General features: G+C 39.6%; 1 protein-coding gene across 2 annotated transcripts in view; it reads left to right on the top strand.

Moving 5' to 3' along the window:
- The window catches only part of LOC138030101 (uncharacterized), a 239,501-nt gene extending 230,700 nt beyond the window's left edge, over positions 1-8,801 (top strand). For both annotated transcript variants that reach the window (XM_068877971.1, XM_068877970.1), the window contains 6 exons: positions 1,827-2,026; positions 3,765-3,806; positions 4,417-4,530; positions 6,001-6,034; positions 7,046-7,241; positions 7,840-8,801. In XM_068877971.1, coding sequence (XP_068734072.1) covers positions 1,827-2,026; positions 3,765-3,806; positions 4,417-4,530; positions 6,001-6,034; positions 7,046-7,241; positions 7,840-7,968 — 715 coding nt within the window. In that variant the 3' untranslated portion in view covers positions 7,969-8,801. The remainder of the gene's footprint in view (positions 1-1,826; positions 2,027-3,764; positions 3,807-4,416; positions 4,531-6,000; positions 6,035-7,045; positions 7,242-7,839) is intronic.
- The last annotated feature ends 10,701 nt before the right edge of the window (positions 8,802-19,502 follow it).

Below are 19,502 nucleotides of genomic sequence, written 5' to 3'. Positions count from 1 at the left end.
TTTCCTGCGCTGAAGGGGCCTCTGAGAAAATTAACAGAGTGCTAAACCAACACAGCATCAAAGTGGCGCACAAACCGGTCCGCACCGTCGGCTCCTTTTTTAGAAGACCGAAAGATCAACAAAAGAAAGAGGACACAAGGGGCATTGTTTATAAGATCATCATCAAATGCAACGATTGCACTGCAGTGTACATTGGTCAGACGTCACGCGCCTTAAAAACCAGAACCAAAGAACATTCTAAACAAGCGGCCTCCGCATGTTTTGACAAAAACTCTCAACTGGCCTAACATTCCCAAAAAAACTAGCCACAGCTTTGATTTGCAAAATGTGTCAATTCTTCACATCTGTCCCCAATGGAACCAGCGGTTGTTTTTGGAATCGTTGTATTCTAACAAGGAAGGGAACTCAATCAACGAGCACGTTGAGTTTCCACATGTGTATCTCAATCTCAATAATTTTTAGAACATTTTTTTGGCAAACGCGTTATGCATATTTGTCACCTACTTACCTATTTTACCATCGTTAGTCATATTTGCATTCGAAACTGATGAACGGCACCGAAGTGATCGAAACGTTTTACTTTTTAAATTTTTTTTAAAATCAGTGTCAACGCTGCAATTTCGTTTTTTATCTTCAAGCTCCTTTGGACGAAAATTTTCATATTTAGAATTTGATGACGTCACTGTGAAAACTATCTCTTGTTTTCTTTCTTCTCTCGAGTGGGGTCCAGAAGGAAGTCCAGTTTGGGGTTTAGTTTGAAGGCCACGTTTTGTACCGTCCCCGCTCAAGACCTATTAAAATCTCCCTTCATTTCCACGCACGAACCGTGGTTAAATTACCGCACACATAATTGAAGAACATCTCTTTTCCCCGAGACAGCATTTCTACCGTTTAGGTAAACTAAGTATTAAAGTGCTCTAAGAACTTTACAGGTAAGTGTTTAAGACGTTTGAACTCTCGTGATCAGACAACACTTCCTCCACTCTCAGGGTCAAATTGCATCTTATGCATTCCATTCATTCGTAGTAAAAGTCAAAGGAATCTGATAAAATCCTGCGTGGATCTCGCTCCATACTTAATGCACATGCGCAATACCAATCAACGTTAAGATTAGGGGTGCTGCTGGCTTCTCTTGAATGCCCACAATAATGATGATGATGATGATGATGATAAATCTCCTTTGGAACGTCTGTAAAGATCATGATGTTGAGGTTACACACAAAGCATACGAGCACAAGCCAGACTGTGATGCACAAGAAAGACAACAGCATCACCTTTGTTATACATTCAGTGAATTTATCCTGCAAACTGATTGAGGTGAATATCCCATCAGACAGAAACATCGCACTGAAAGAAATAGAAAAGAAAAGCAAATACAAAAACCTTGAACTAGAGATACAGAGCATGTGGTAGATAAAAACTGTAGTGATCCCTGTGGTTGTTGGTGCGCTTGGTACAGTGAATAAGAGGATGGTAGACAACATCAAGGAAGTATCAGAGAGAGCTATAGTGACAGAGACCCATGCAAAAGATCAGCATGCTGTGATCTGCATGAATCTTTCGCAAGGTACAGAACAAATGACCTGAGTGACTGATGCCCTAGGTGCATGGTTTGCACCCGGCTAGTGCTCAAAAAAGACACCGGCAAAGACTGTGACATTAAAGTAGATGATAATTGTAAGAATAAGTTCCTGACATGGACCACCTGTTGATGTTAAGAAGATAACTTGATAATATTGTGTAGATGCTTGACGCCCGTGCTGGTCCAAGGATTGCCGTGTCAACCTTATTACATGTACATGAATTTGGTAATTTTTCTGTTGCAGATGTGGAAGCCTGATCTTTGATTTGGTCTTGATGTTTAGCACTGATGTTGCAGAAGATGATATCATTTCCACATTGAAAAGGGCTGTCAGTGATAAAAAATTTGAAGATCTAAGGATCAATGCATCATCTATCATTGGAATTCCACCTGCCGTTAAAACTACATCCACACCGTCCACTAAAACTACTCCGACGTCGACGAGTATGTTTCCATTTTTTTGTTACTTTTTTATGCGTATGAGAACTGAGCAATCCTCAAACGTTCTTAGGCAGTTACAGTGTATCTTTTAGCTATTTGCACCCTCTTCTTAAATTAGGTGACCAGTACCTTGAGCAGTCTCACTCTATTAAAGATCTAGGATTGATTATCGATAGCTCGCTAGCATGGCATGATCATATTGATTTTATTTGCATTAAAATTAGCAAAAGCATAAATGCTATCGCTAAATTAAAACGTCACGTATGAACTCAATCTCTGATAAGTATTTATTATGCACTGATATACCCTTACCTAACTTATGGCTGCTTTTTGTGAGGTAATAATGAAATGTATGACCTGCTAAACGCCCTTACTCGCAGTGGGAGACTGAATTGCTAAGAGCGCTGCTCAACGAGGTCGGCGCTCGGCCCTGAACACGACCCATGTATGACCTCGGAGCACAGCACCACAGCCATATGGAATAGGCTGGGAGTCGATTTTGCTGAGGGAGGAAAACCGGACTACCCCGAGAAAAGCCCTTGTAGTCAGGTTGAGATCGACTGAAACTCAGCCCACATACGATCTCGGGGCCAAGAGTTGAACCCGGGTTGCAGAGGTGGAAGGCAGGGTTGATAACCACTAAGCCATCCTGATATTTGAGTGTTTAGAGGCCTTTGTTGTTGGGGATTATGGTGACTGTATAAAGATATTATGTCCATAGTGAAAATGATTTTGTTTTTGCCCGGGAAACTGACAGTACGGAAAATATCAAGTACTGAACATATCAAGTGCTGAACTGATCTCGAGCTATCTAGACAAAATCATGACACCCATAGTCAAGTCACTACCTTCGTACATCAAAGACAGCAACCATGCACTTGATATGTTCCGTACTTTCAATTTTCCTTATCAACACGTTTGATAAAACCAAATTTTCCTCTTTGACTCTCCCACCGACACAGCACCACAGTTTCTTTGCAAACTAGAAATTTATTTTATGATCAAGTTGTCGATAAAAAAATCGTCCAATTTTACATTATCGTTTGTATCTGAGTAGCATAATTATACCACCAGAAGTACAGCCCTGCAGCACTTAAATCCTACCTCATTTAGAATGAACATTAGGAAATTCTACCCAGCAATTATTGGTTGCTACTACTGGAATGATATTCCTCTACATATTCGTGAGAAGCCAACAAAAACAGCTTTTCAAAAGAGCACTCTACGTATTATCTTGCTCATTACTAATTAATGCTCAACAGAACTTGCAGCGTTCATTCAACCTTAGTCTGTATTAATTTGTAGTTCTTCCCCCTCTCGTGTTCTCTGCGTAAAGGCATATAATTAGCTTAATATATTTTGCCCTTTTCCATTTCTTTTTTCTTTAGTAATGAATTGTAACTTCATTGGTCATTTACAAGTTAACTGGAAATAGAGGAAAAATAAAAATACAAATCTGTTAGCTAGCATGGTGTTTTAGGTGGGGCAATATCACTGCCATGTTAAAACTGCGCAGAAATGATGATTATCTGTGCGTTAACGTGATGTACATATATGAAAGTCCACAGCATATGCAAGGCTGAAGCAGTTACTCATTATTAACCGCAAGTAGTCACAAAGAAGCCTGGAAAAAAAGGAAAACTGGAATGAATGGGGGGCAAACCTATGACTATGCTTATTTTATATGTAGCCTACACTAACTGCAACCATCTTTCACTTAGAGATCATTTCATGTCTACAGGCACTAAGGGTGTTTTGGGTCACAAGACCGACTTGCAAGAAGGTAAGGGAAGGGAAAGGAACGCCTGTAGACATACTATTGTTCCATGTCTTCCAAACGCTCTATTTTTACCACTTTTGTAACAGTGTCGTATTTTGCTCTCAATTGCCTCTGGGATTCAGTCACTTTCATGCCATTCGGTTAAAGTGCACCTAAACTCAAAATTTTTTCGTTCTTTATATTTATCTCCCCATCCAGAGCAAACATATGTTACCATTGTTACCCAGAATTACGCTTTTTCTGTGCCGTGCAAGCCACTTAAACTTGGCAGAACTAGCAGTAATTTGGACCCACGACCGTGATGTGAGAGGCATGGGTCTATACTCTCGCTCGTGGGTCCAAATTACTGCTTGTTTTGATAACTGCGCGTCTTGCCCGGCAGACACGAAGCAAAATTTTGAGATAAGATTGGTAAAATATGTTCGCTTTTGGTCGGGAGATAAATATTGTAGACGAAAAATATTTGACTTTAGGAGTTTAGGTGCACTTTAAGGTACAAACGACTTAAGAGGAAAGGAGCCAGGGAATCAATTTGCTTTTTTCCAGTCCCCACGTGTACTACCTCCCCTTCTGACTTGGATGGAAGCCTCATGATGCAACTTATTTTTTTAAGGTGATAACACTTTGATTATTGTTGGTGCTGTCTTGGGAGCAGTTGCCTTGGTGGTTATCATTGCAGTTATCGTTTGGTGTGTGCGCAAGAAGAAATGCCCAAATGAAACGAAGGGTGGGTATATTCTCGTTACTCTTGGTGTCCCTGTTGTTGTTTCCTCTATCTTGTTGTTTCAGGTGGTACATGTACAGCAGTTCCCTAGCATTCATTCACAACCTTGTAAATGTATTTTTACTTAGTTTATTTTTTCCTGGGGTAATAAAAAGGCTGCAGTTGTTTTTTGTTGCCTTTTTGTAAGAAAAACAGTTTCTGCTTACTTGAAGACCACTTGCGATCTTTTCACTTTCTTTAAATTTCGGTCTAGTTCTGCCCAAACATCTGTAGTTATGGGGTAAAGTAATACCATATGCTATATAGGTACATGTGTATGGAAGACAGCTAATAGAATCCATGTTTTTTTCATCCTTTTTCTCACAGTTTTTGTCTTTTGGTATGAAACAACATTCGAACCCATACCTAAGTACTCTTTGTCGCAGTGAACGTGGCAAACGCTGTGGAAAAAATGGTGAAACACATCACCGTGAACCATGCCATTACATGCGCATCTTATTGGAATACACTTGCCAAACCTGCTATTGTTGTATCATTGTGTCAGCATGAAACTTAAATACCATGCCCCCAAAGCTTCTTTTCCTATTGGTATGAAATTATCACAGGTTCAAGGCCCCGTTTTTCTTGGGGCCTTTATTTATGACAATATCACAATGCGTAAAGAAAGAGTTGCGAGACAGTGAGCAATGTTAGTCAGGTCGTTCATGTTATTCCACTGAAACGTAACTTTAGTACAGGTGTTGGAAATCGCGGTAGTCAAGAGAATGATATTCTAGTTTCTCGGCAGCTGGCAAAGTGAAAAGTTAAAAAAAAAACAGCAGAGTCCCTGGAATCGAACCTACACCCGGGACCCTGCTTTCCTTTGGGTGCACTTTTGCTGGTTGCCTAGCAACTCAGATGTCCTCTTTCTTATGCTTACACCTCTTCATCACCACCACTAATGGTTGAGTTGTGAAAAGTGTTTTATTACGTAGCCAGTCACACATTGCAAGAGATAATGTACTGTTTAAAAATGAGAACCACTGTTTTATCGTGGCTTTTTAAAATAAGCAATCCACAAAAAGCGTGGCCGTCTGTGTTTAGAATGTAAGGGGAAGATATTAGCATACAAGAAAACAAGCCAGGCCTCATTACTATTTACTGATATAAAGAATTCTAACAAGGACTGTTTTATCGGGTTTAAAGCGCGTGCATGGGACGTTTTGTCCATGATTTGATAGGCTGTTTGCCTCATAATTTATTAATGAATTTTAAATACTTCTGTCTTTTTAACAAAATACTTTTAACCAAATACTTCTGTCTTTTTAACAGCAAATGTCGAATTATGGCATTGTGTTGTAAAATTGAGGAAATTAAAATAGGGGATTTGTTGCTTGGAATCTAATTCTCACCATTATTGAAATCTACAACATTTATTTGTACCAAGGTCTTAATGGTATTTTTGATTTGTCTTCTTTCTTTGGTTTTATGAAGAAGTCTCAGATGGTAATGCCTCTGGCCAAGGAAGGTGAGTTTGCTTGATTATTCCCGGTGATCTTAGTAATCAATGCCATGGGTAACACATTTCCCAGTCATTTATTAGTGGTTGTATTTCATCAATTAGACATTTATTGCATTAAATAGTCATTGATCACAAGACGTTTTGGACTATATAATCAGCTACAAAAGGAAAAAAGCAAGTGGTAATAGACAGCAGCTAGAACAAGATTCGTGTATGTGTTATTTATTACAAAGAACCAGAGGTGTACTCTATCTCATCGGTGAATAACCAATCGCATCAAAAGCAATCATTGTCATAGATGAGTGCGTGTCATTGTTGCCCACTGAAGTTTTGATTGACAGGTCAATTGACAAGTTTGCCAACGTAAGTGGCTGGTCAAGCGGTTCTTTTTTGAGCGTTTTATTGATGAGATGTTTAAGTGACCCTGTGAATCGTCTTAGCGACCCTGATTGCTTTGCGGGAACCCCTTAATTTCACGCCTGACCAAGACAAAGTGAAATGTTCGAATTGTTGGACAAAAAGCTATCAAACGTGCAGCTGGTTCTAGACAGAGGAAAATATACAATTCACTGTTCGTTGTTGATTATGCCCTCTATTACTTCCGAGATCAACTCGGAAGTTAATAATGGTAATGAATTTATATAGTGCATTTTCTATTGGCATATTCAAATGCGCTTTACAAGCAAGTGAACTATGGGTGAGATCGGACATCAGCATATACAGGCGCCGGTGGCAGCCGCTATCAGTCCATTAGCGATCTCACCCAGAGACGGGGTTATCTGAGAAGACTTGAAAGTCTTAACCATTTGCAGATGTAATTACAAAGGCAGCACTTTCTTCTCAGTTATTTAAAGACCCTGAGTGTTGGTCCGGCCGGAGTCGATCTCACGACCTCCCGCATGGCAGCCTGGTGCGCAACCAACTGTGCCACCGGTGCCCGGTGTTAAGTTTGAAAATAACAACATGTCTCAAGAATACGTTGCAAAACGTGTCTCACAACTCTTATTATGTCCTTAGGGGGGGTGGAGCGCAGGGCCAGAATGGTGGTGACGAATCAGCATATGAAAGCGCATATTCAAACGCTTCAGTGCTCCCTCCATCTAAGAAGCCGACGAACACTGGCAAAGAAGATGCAGGTCAGGCTGTTGCATTGCCTGTGTATGCCCAAGTGGACAAATCTAAAAAGAAACCAAGATCTGAAAGGGAAGCCCAGGTAAGGTTTACTTAAGATAATGATGCACTTATTTTGGTCACTTTGGTTTCGTTGGAAAATTCCTTGAGATGAAGTGGAATGTTTGGACCTGTCTCATACAGGCCTCAGCCACAGTAAAAGGTGTCGCCCAGTTCTTTTTTGTACTCCCTTGGATGATAATGTCACGGCAACAATTAAGTGATTTTGATGATTGACGGAAGTGATACTTAGAGTGAAGACTGGGACCTCAGTGAAAAGCCAGAACTTGTTACGCAATAATCTGTCTAGTAGAATTTCATGTGCACAGTGTCTTGGCTCACATCCTTGTCATTGTTTCAAAAAAGGAAGTTGTAGCACTTTTTCCTTTTATTCTTTCTGTTCTTGACCGGTTCATGATTCGGAATCTGATGTCAAAGGAAGGTGAACCAAGGAAAAAAAGGTCTCCAGAAAGAAAAACAAAAAAAAAAACCACGGTTTCAGCTTACTCGCTGAGTGGCGGAATAGCTTTCGATATAAAAGGTTGACTTACTAAGTATTTAGTCCTGGTTTATCCTTTCGAAGTAACGTAATGGTAGCACACTTAACAAAGGAATTTTTGCTCTGAATTTTATCACCACAGCGACAGCCCGGTGAGCTTCTGTATGTACAGGCTGACCACTCAAACGAGGGAAGTTTGCCCGCAAAAGCCTCTGGTAACCCTTCGAGACCTCCGCCCTACCAGGATACTGTTTATGCCGATTTGGTGTAATTTAGGTGGTGTGATGCTGCGAAATAATTGTGTTTTACATTTGTAATGTGCGTTTTGCCACCAAAAACGTTTGAGGGTTCAAGAACTTTTCAGTAGAATGTCGCGTGCAGTAAGGTCTCACGCATATTCTAAAACGAAATATTAACTGCGATTTTTTTCCTTCTAAATATTACTTCTTAACCGAATTTAACCGTGTCTTCTGCATGTTGGTTAGGACTTTATTTTTCAGACGCTTAAAGGCTTTAAGCCTTTTGTCGACAGATAATGAATATTTTTCGTAGAATTGTAGGTTCTGAAGAGGTATTTGAAGGCGTTTATTTGTAGATTTTCAATACGGAATCTCACTGTGTCACGCTGTTTATAGCTTTTTTTGAGTATTGAGTTCTGATCTTGGAAAAAGTTAAGGAAAATCAAGGGAAGGAAAACGTTAGTTGTCCTTATAAAGGTAAATGTGGAGGGAATTGTTTCTTATATATCGCTGAAATGGGGTAGGTACCTGAATTAGTTGATCAAACCAATGTAGTCTTATATATATTAACATTTTAACATGAAATTATAGATAGAAATGATCCAATCCCTTTTCGTTTTGATTTTTGTTTAGTTTGTTGGTCTAGCCTTTATTGAAAACAATAAGTAAGGCATGCTTTGGCAAACAAAGCCTTGATATTACTCGTAGGCTTTTCAGCTTGTTTTGTATTTAATTTTAGGTTTATACTTACTTCGAGTAAAATTGAGTGTCCGTTATATGGAGAGTGTCTTCAAGGCGACGTTTATTATTAATAACTTCTTAATAACCGAGCGCGAGGGCCGTACTGAGGAATACTGGCCCGAGGTCGTGGTACAAAAACGACCGAGGGCCAATATTCCCCAGTACGGCTCGAGCCAGCTCGGTTAGTAAGTAGTTTATTATATGGTTTTTTAATTACCTTTTGCTTTGTTTTTGCAAGCCCGTAATCGGCCCGTGGGCATTACGAACAATAATGCCCTACAATTCAGTCACAATTAGCCAATCAGAGCGCGCGTTATATCGGCTACAACACAAGCCATATAATAAGTAACGTTAAAAAGTGCTACTCTTGGCCCGTTTAACATTTTTAAATATTTATGTATAAGGTTCACGTTTGCGCCGTCTCCGTAATGTCGTTTTCAACTAACTGAAATTAATGTCTCTTGCTAATTAAGAGACTTTGGCTCATTGTTTTCATGGCGTGTTTTTTTTAAAGACTGTAAATTACCTGGTTTCATTATCGCCATTTTGATTTTATTACACTGTTCACTTGTATTCCTCGTTTCGAAACCAGAGACGGTTTTGTATGAATCCACTGGATATACTAGTGACGTCGTTCAAAACAATAGCTCCCAGGAATCTGAAATGATCGCACGATTTAGTTCTAAATTTTCAAGCATATGTTTTTGCCTTTTCTATTCTAAGAAAGTGAAATACTTTAATAAGCCGTATTTCTAAGAATAAGTTAACTCCCATTTTCGTCGCTGAAGAAAAGGTTCAATTCCAAGCATTTTGCTGATTATTTTAGTTTTGTAGTAGCTGTTTTTCCTGGTAGGGTTAGTTTTACTGTTTCTGTCGTTTTATGTCCCAGTTTAGAAAGGTAAGATTTTCTGAGAACTTGCTTCCATATTCTGCAACAAATCAAAAGACTGTCGTTTTTTTGGCTTTTGCGCCGATTATTAGCTCGGTATTTCTACTAGATTTTAACTTGTTTTACTATGTTAGGTTGTCCCAATGGAATCTTGATTGGGAAGGCAGCCCTTGGTATTGAAATAAACTGGAGAAGTAATTATATTCATTTTGGGTAATACAGTTATATTGAGGTGTATTTGATGTTGTGAGAATATAGTTTTCAATGCTATAATACCACCATATGTTAATGTTAAGTACAAAAACTCTGTTATCAATTCTGGGTGAGATATTTAGATCAAAACTTATAATTTAGTGCAAAAGCCAGGGTTTGTACAAAGTCTAGAGTTTTAGGAAAGAAAGATTGGAGTTTGCTTGTGTTTTGCTTTGTTTTTTAACTTGGATGAAAAGCCTGGGCAAGCTTTGAAAACAGTATACCTGCTCAATAATTTTATTAGGTTTTGGTATTTTTTAGGCCGTGGATTCGTCTACTGTGATAACATAAAATGTAATATGATAAGTGACATGGGCGCTCTTTTGAGTGCATTGTAATTTCGGTATTGCAATATAGCGCAAGTATTTGCACTGTAAAAGGTCTGACTGTGCATTAGAAAATGTTGTGCAAACCCTACAATTTTATATTTCTGTGTTGGTAATTTATAACTTTACTTAGAGTAGTCCTTAGGTGTAATGACAAAGTTATGGAAAGTTAAGTATGTTACCATAAAGCCCTGGCCAAACTATCAAACAAAGTTGGATCCAACCTGCAACGTTGTTGGATGTAAATGTTGAGGTAGTGGCAAAACACTATCCAACATTGCTGGACGAAACTGATTCAAATTCAAAACTGAAACGAAAACCGCTCGTAGCGTTTATGCTACCGGAGCTGTTGAAGGACAGAAATGACCGATTCAAACGAAAGAATGGTTAGGAAAACTTGTAGGGTTTGTTCACTGCAAGATGCAGGCACGTTTATTATATAGGAGGTGATGAGAATGAGCCCGCATCAATTTGCAGACTTTTTAAACGCTATTGAACCAGACATCTCCAAACAGGGCAGCAAAATGGGTGGCGAACGGTAAACCGCTTAGTCCAGCTGGAAAGCCGTTCATCAACAGCCACGACGGCCTTTTGGTCCTCGTCCGCCATCTTTGTTGAAAATGATGCTAAAAGCGTGGGCTTGAAAACAAGTCAGCGATTCGTGATTGGCTTAGCAGGACACAACTTTGTTGGAGGATGGGCAAAAGACTAGCAGAATTGTTGGGTATAATGTGTGGTCAAAAGCAAACTCTATCAAACGCTTGATCTAACAAAAATTGTTGGACGAACGCCTTCCAGCAGGGGACGCCAAACCGTCGAACAATGTTGGATCGAACAAAGTTGGAGTGTTGAATCCAGCTTTGTTCGATAGTTTTTCCAGGGCTAAATGCAATGTCCAGTACAGCATTTTATCTTTCTTTATTAAATGGTATTTATCTTCGTAACGTTTTTTAAAAAATCATTTAAAGCACCGATTATTGACCCGCACGACTTAAGGATAAACTCGTTCACTTAAAGGGGCACTGTCATGAGCTGCGCATGCTCGAGTTTGTTTGCGCTCGAGCCCACGGAAAATTCTAGCCGCCATCATGGATTCACGCGTGAGTCACGTATATTCGCCGGAGTTTCTCCGTTTTCCACCATGGCCCTCCCCAGTGGACACCATTTTGAATTTAACAAAAGAAAACGTTTGCAAGGATACTGAAATAGCCGTCGTCCAGATGCCGTTTTGTTTGCATTCAAGTGAGCCCTTCTTTTTTCGGTCATGGTTGATTATTGTTTGAATCACCTAAGGTAAACAACCTGGCAAGACGCCTAATTGAAAATCAGGTTGAAAATTACTTCGACCATTTTGGAGTAATTAAGTTGTATCGGTTGGATACAATATGGCCGCCGTTGTTCAGTATGGTCGCCATGACTTGCTCTTTTTTTTCATTTGAAGCCGGTCACATCTTCGTGGGTTCAGCTCTATTCTCATGCAGACGTTTTCCTTTGTTTAACTTAAATTAACGCAAAGCTTTAAAATAAATATGCAAAGAACGTAGCGAACATGTTTTAACAGATTTCTAGTTGTAGTGATTGAATTTATAGGGATTGTACCACGTTACGTTGCTTTCACATGTTAAATAAACGTAAAAAGTAAAAAAAAAATGTTGAAGTGTAATGATCTCCACTAACGGGAAGCGTTATATTGCCGACTGATTTTTTCACTTCTTAACTGTGGGACATCAACAGGCGTTTTCTCGAGTCTTGATGAAGTTTCCGCTTGGACCGCCATATTGCAGGGTGAGTCACGCACTGACACGGGAGTGTCAGACTCACGCAATCTCAAGGCTAAGTTCCCAGTTTTTTCGCTCGCTTTTCGTTCAGATCTGAGCTATCTAGCGAGGATCACTTCTATCTTTTGTTTGAATGGTTATCCCAGAGCGACAAATAATGTTTGAATGGTCGTGATTATTCAAGGAGGTGATACCTCGATTGAAGACTGGCACCTTGGAAAGTCGCAGTTGTTGAGGTATTAGGGAGCTTAAAGACGGTGCCTACTATTGTTACTGCGCATACGTTTTGCGCCTCTCGAGATACTCGGATTTCCTATGGGTGGTGTTTATTAATACCGGGATATTTTTGCGCAGTTCAAAACCATGCGGAGTAAGCAGAACTTAGCAAGTGTTCTTACCATCCAAAAAGAAAATTGGGGGTAACCACGCCTTTTTCAGAGATAATTAAGGTTCAAATGGCAATTAAATGTTGTGGATTAATGATCTTCGAAAAATGCGTGGTTACCCCCAATTTTCTTTTTCGATTTCAATAACACTTGTTAAGATCTGCTTTTCGCGCATATTCAGTAAACCGCGCAAAAATACCTTTGAATTAGTAGGCACCGTCCTTAATCAGACGCGTTTTTGAGACACGGACGGCAACCGGTATCTTTTCTCTGTTACAGGTGATTAGTGTGAAGATCTGTGAGACCCCACTGCCATGGCACGCAAAATGTTCTCTTCCGGTTGCTATTCGCGTCTCAAAGACGTGCGCATTGGAGCTTAAACACGCGCGTTTTTGAGACGCGGACGACAACCGCAAGTGAGCTCTTTTTTCCCTTTTAACTTGTCTTCACACAACCACATTTACATTGACAAGTATCTTTTCTCCATTACAGGGGATTAGTATAAACATCTGGGAGACACCACTGTCCTGGCACGCGAGATGTTCTCTTCCGATTGCCCTCCGCGTCTCAAAAACCCGCGTGCTTAAGCTCCCTGTCATTGGTTTCAGTCGCATTTGGGAGTTTAACACTAGTGTTAAATCAAGTTCTATTGTTCAGTGTTGTTGTTTTGTGAATTCAAAACACCAGTTAGTTGACACTAGATTACTATCTATACTAGTGTTACACTGTGTTTCTCTGACGTGTGACTGCAAACAATGTCTGAATGTTTATACTTGTACTTCTTTAGTCGTCAATAGTGAGAACCAGGGCTTAATAATAGCTGTGGCTTATAACTGAAAAAAAAAAGCAATCTATGTCTACATTGTAATAGCCCACTTTCGATATATTAAAATTCAGTCCTAAGCAAATGGAATCATCTCGAGGCTCTGGGGAATAAACTCACACAAATCGATCCTTATGTTTATTCCCCAGAGCCTCGGGAGGATGCCTTTTGTTTAAGACTGAATTTTAATATATCGATAATGTCGAAAGTGGGCTATTGACTAGTCTCTTACGGAGCCGTTCTTTGTGTGGTCATGCAACGCTCCTCCCCGCAAGGAGCACACAAAGAAAGGCTGCCTAGGAGACTAGCTATTGACTTATTATTGCAGGATTCCTGCTAAGCTCCCCCGCGTGGATTCCTGAAAATTTATACAAGCACATAATCGTTCGATATCACGTTTTAGTTCTATTTGACGATCTTCATCATTGCCCAAAATGGCTCTTCTGCAGGTTGGTTTTAAGATTTTTTTTTTCAGATGTGTATAATTCTTTCAACCTATTCCAACCAGTTTGTTGACTGACTGTGCTCATGAGTACATCGGACAGACTAAACGTCAGTTTGGTACACGTTTGAAGGAGCATCAAAAGGCTGTTTTCCTTTGTGAAAAGGAAAACTCTACTTTGTCAGAACATGTTTGCCAAATAAACCACGCAACTGTGTGGAATCATAATAGACTGATCACTGACCACAAACCGTCGGTACCATCAATGCCGTTTGGAAGATTGTCACACGTCAATGTCGCCCACGCTCCTTTCACCTGACACCTATAGAACGCTTTCACTCACGTGACCAGCAGCCATATTGACTTTCTGAAACAAAAGAAAGTATTTGCATAAAAATAGCGTTCCATTCCCGGAGGATTAGTTTGGGACGCCATCATGGCCGCCATTTCTTTGTTTTGGAACACCAACATGACCGCTGTGACGTCATGTGAAAACGCTCTATAGCTATTTGAGTCTTATTAAAAGAAAAGGACGCTAATTACTTTTAACATTAATTGGCTCACCCTTTCGCGTTTTAGCAAATTGGTACATCTCAAAGGATTCTTGTGGTAACTTTGGATCACCCCTTATGAAGACACTGAGACACTCGAAATGTTGGGTCTTACAAATTAATATTTGTAACCTTTTAAGCTACATTCAAATTTCTTCCTACCTGAGAAATACAATCTGTCTGATTATTGTCAGCCTGGCCCGGGTTGCTCGAAGTATGGTTAGCGCTAACCAGCGTTAACTACCATGGAAAAGCTATAGGTTTTGATAGCTCTTAAACAACGGTCAGCTGTAATCAGGCTTCGAGAAACCGGCCCCTGGTTGCACTATGAACAGTACCTTTCGTTAAGTAAACCATTGACTGGATTCAAAAAATGGCGGACAACAAATTACTCTTTTGTCTTTGGGGTAATTTGTCAGCGTGTCAAATTGAAAGGATATTGGCTGTACTGACTAATTTTCACAAAGACAAAATAATAATTTATTGGCGGCCATTTTTGCATTTGGTATTCTTGGGAAACAACAAGACCTTCGGATCTACATATACTAGAACCACTCGACAAAGGCTTCATAACTTGTTCTATAAAGTTGACTTGTCTATATGCTATGGAGTTCACTGAATAGAGTGTAATGTGAAGGGGTGTATTTCTATCGTGGGTTCAATTCCCACCCTGGTCAAAGTTTTTCTCTGTCCTTGTGTGGGCCCATTTCCATCAGTAGGGCTAACGCTCACATGGTTCATATGGGATAGAAATCTAGCACTTCACATTACACTCTATTCAGTTAACTCTGTTTAAAATATGTACTTGTACATGTTCATTGCCGTGACTTTAACATCTTCAGTTCCCACAGCCTGCTCCCGTCTGACCTTGTAGCTCAGTCGGTAGAGCGGCGGAGATCTAACTCGCAGGTCGTGGGTTCAATTCCCACCCTGGTCAGAGTTTTTCTCTGTCCTTGTGCGGGCCCATTTCCATCAGTAGGGCTAACGCTCACATGGTTCATATGGGATAGAAATATAGCACTTCACATTACACTCTATTCAGTTAACTCTGTTTAAAATATAAGTACTACACGGCCAACGTTGTATAAAACGTAACCTTTCCTTGTATATGCTCTGGAGCCTTACAGTGAACTCATTATAGTAATTAAACTTGAAAAGTGCAATTTTTGGCCATCTATTTAACATTTTTAAATATTTATGAATAAGACGTATAAAGTTGACGTTTCGGCGTCGTCACAACGTTGTTTTCAACTAACTGAAATTAATGCGTCACGTAAATTATATTTGTGTGCTGTTTAGTCTTCATCAATATCGCTCACAATAATAAAAGAAGCTTCGAAGTTGTTTGTGTACTCTAATACTGTTCGAAATTATTCGTTTTTGAATTTCTTCCGCTCACCATACAATCACTTTTAAAGCTTCTGATGATTTCGCTTGTTCAAATCGGGGGTTGAAGTGGACTAACGGAATAAGTATAACGGAAATTTTGTGGGGTGGAATAACGGAATAACGACTTCCTTTGGAATAATCGATTTGTGCACCGGAATAAGTAGATTTTTTCAACGGAATAACGAGTTCTTTTTTTTTTTACTGGGGCAAGGGAATAGCGAAATATTTCGAGCTTCAATATTGGAATAATGAACACCAGATTATTTCTCTTCACCCCCAGGGTTCGAAAATGAAAAGAATGACCCAAAAATTTGTTTCGAACACGAGTTTTGCTGCACCTGTTGGAAAATGGCGGGAAACAACGCGGGAAACACACATACGGGCGGGTCAGCGGCATACCAGCGGTTTCCCACATCACACAAAAGTTTGCCATCGGCAAACCATGTCTTCAACAGTGTACTGTATGGTGATAGTAATCCTCTTCTTTTGCCCCGAAACAGGTGGGTTTTGTTCTCTTTGCTTTTAAATATTTACTAAACTTGTATTCAGGTCTCTGAGGCAATATCCATAATAACTTGTACTTTCGCGAAAGGTTTAAATTAGAATTAACTCGTCTAGTGTATGATATTTAATGACAGATCGATCGATGGATTCAGTGTCCTTCCAGGGGACTATAGTTAACTAAAATACGGTTTTTAGTATGTAATTCAGGTTAAATCGTCGAACATTAAGCTACTTCTCTGTTTCTCTCACTCCTTCCCTCTCTCTATCCCTGCTTTCAGTAATATGCGTTTCATGTCCTGTTTTTTCTTTGCGATGTGCACATGAGTATATCTATCAATAAATTATGTAATGCTGGGCCCGGTTGTTCGAAAGCCGATTAACTTAATCCAGGATTAGCGTAAACTTTTGTTTCATGTTTTCCACTTTTTGGTGAAAGTTTTGTTTGCTTGTTTTTTTTTTTCAAGATTGAGTTCTTCTGATGTAAAGTTTTGCCGAATATCAGCGTTCAACAGCATTTGGGAGTAGAGAAATAAATTCCTTGGTTAATTTTTAATCTGGGGTTAGCGTTAATCGACTTTTGAACAACCGGGCCCTGTATTGTATGTTACCAATGTTTTCCGCTGTAAAATATATTCCAATTAAAAAAAGAAAAATTTAGATGGGTAAAGATGTAGGGCTACCATTTGTAAGTGTTTTCAAGGTAGATCATTTATTTAATTACTTTCCTAGTATGAGCTAAAAAGATTTCTGATGAGCACTGCAGAAATGTTTATTATTGCCCCAAATACAATCGCAATTAATGTCTGTGAAATTTCCCATCTTTGATCAATTTCCTAACTGATATTTCTCTAATGGTCCAGGTGAGGTGGGAAAATACTTGTGCTGTGGTTCATTATACAGGAAGTCGATGCAATTATCAACTTCTATAAATATTATATAATAACTCCAGTCTTGGTTTTAACTTCGTCTTCTAAGTATAATTTTATAATAGAAACTTAATGTCATTTTCGTCCTGGGCGAAGAGAGTGTTCTTCATGTACCTGAATGTGACAAAAAGTAGAGAAATAAAAACATCCGTTTCTCTTTCTTCAGGTGGTATCAGTATAACATGGAAGGAACCTCTTCCAATCCAAGCCATATCAGATGATAACCAAATACACTCAAGTTACACACAGCTTCTTGAAGGAACCATCAATGCAACCCTGAGCTGGCTTTTCAGTTTATCATCAGATTTAACATTTTCTGGCGTAAATTTAAGATTCAATGGCGAAATCATTGGAGCAGTAGAGCAGTCAGGAGATGTTGTAGTAGCAAGCGGTTTTGAAGACAAATTTGACCTCCGGTGGATTCCATATGAAAGAGTCATTCTATTTGTCTTCAATGTAACAACTGAGGTGAATGGTACATTTGGTTGTGATGTTTTAGCAAAGAAAGTTGGCACATTAACATTTAAGAGCACAACTCAAGTGGATGTTGTCGGTAAGCCTAATGTTGCCTTTAATAATTATTTTCAGTCAGAACAAAGTGGCAAAAATAAATTTGGACTGCTCTTTTCTTTATATTAAGAGTTGATATATAAATGTTTTTTGTACCCATCCCGATGCTAAATAAATGGCACAATGGCTTAGCTGGCCAACGAGCACATATATCGTGGTCTATCATCTAACTCGAGTATCCAGTTCAGTTGTGGAGGCAACATAACAAGACTTTAACCGTAACACCACCTCTTGAAACTAGTCTCGGTCGGTCGTGTTACGCTATGCCGCGTACGCCAATCAGAAACCGCAACTTGCGCGCCAAGGCCGTGGAACTAGTATCGACATGTTTTTTCAAAAATCTGGTAACAACATTCGAGAGCAGTTTCATGTCTCGACCTGCAACGCCTGCGGCAACTTGTTTTGCAGCGGCGTTGCATATTAATTTCTGCTAAAGTTTCAACGTGTGAAATAGTTACCGTAGTACGAAAACTGAGACTAGGGTCTCAGCTTTCGTACTACTCCGACTCTCTTGTGCCGAGGTGGCAACAGCGCTCAACTTCAAGATTTGTCTCATTCACCACCCCCACAGGACAAATTCCTGATTCCATTCCCGAGGCTTCCCCTACCCTTTCCCGGGACTGGGGGGGTAGGGGTTTCCATTGACTGGTCAATAAGGAAGAGTAAAATTAATGCACTTATCCAAGGTTGTATAATACCGGACAATAGAGTATAGGTTTTTTGACACGAGTCGTGTGGTTAATATTTTGTTATTCATGCATCCATGCCTCTTAAATAAATAAGTCTTATTGCAGCCATCTGCTCAGGTAGTTTTAGGGTATTTAAATTCTCTCAATTGTACTGTAGAGATTTGGAAGCAGGTTTGGTGCACTGGTGTGAGCACTCGCCTTCCACTTATGAGGCGAGTAGGTACAAAACACAGGTCACAGTTCACAAGTCACAGGTCACTGTTTTGCCAATACAGAAACAACCCTAACCGTTTACCACTGCTAACATTAGGCCAAGGTTAGCTTTCAAGATTGTGTAGGATACTTTCTTTGTCGCTGAACATTCAACGTTGTTTTTTTGAGTTAAGGTTAAACGAGCGCGCTGTTTACATTTAATGTTGCGTGCGCGCTCCACTTGAATTTATATTTCGCAAGGCTCTTCGCGTAGATCGTTTGATTTCAAGTCGCGTAATCTAGCTAAAATTTTCAGTTGTGCAAAAACAACCAAGCTAACCAGCTGTTCATCATGTTTGCTAACCAGTTATTGTAATTGCTAACCAGAGATTCGCTACAGTTTTACCGGACTGTTTGCTACAGTGTACATCAATTACGGACATAGTCAAGAAGTAAGTTTTCAGTTAGTTTCTAAGTTTATTTGCGTTAATTTATAGTTTCTTTTGAACATTTGTAAGGCCGAGTGCCAATGCAATTTCTTTGTATTTTAGATCGAATTGTCTTTTTAAAATTAAAAACGGTTCTTTTTCCGTATTGGCGTGTTAGGTCTCTTGTTCAACGGAACACTTTCTGTATTGGTAAAACAATCACCTGTGTCTTGTGACTTGTGACCTGTGTTTTGTACCTGTCGTAATGTGTCCATGGTTCGGTTCCCAGACTTGGCTTCTCATGTGGGTGGAATTTGGTGGTCCTGACTACACTGATACCAGAGGTTTTTTTCTGGGTGCCCCAGTTTCCCCCTGTCCTCAAAAACCAATTCTTACGATTTGATAGAGCGAGTTTCGATAGAGTGTCGTAAAACCAAAACCAAATTAATTGCTTTGGCCAATCAAAAAGGACGGAGACAATCCAGTAAACCAATAAAAAAAAAATCGAAGTAATTACACGTAGCCGACACCAAGCGCGGGAAAATGTGCACGCGCGCGCCACGATTGGCTTTGGTTTCACTTCTGATTGGCTGAAAAAGTGGCGCGAGAACTTTGAACCAATCACTGAATGAAGTAATCATAAACCAAAGTAATTCACTAATTACTTTCGACACTCAATT

Source organism: Montipora capricornis, chromosome 13 (genome assembly GCF_036669925.1).
Source record: "Montipora capricornis isolate CH-2021 chromosome 13, ASM3666992v2, whole genome shotgun sequence".
NCBI lineage: Eukaryota > Metazoa > Cnidaria > Anthozoa > Scleractinia > Acroporidae > Montipora > Montipora capricornis.
This window is presented reverse-complemented; position numbering and strand designations above follow the sequence as displayed.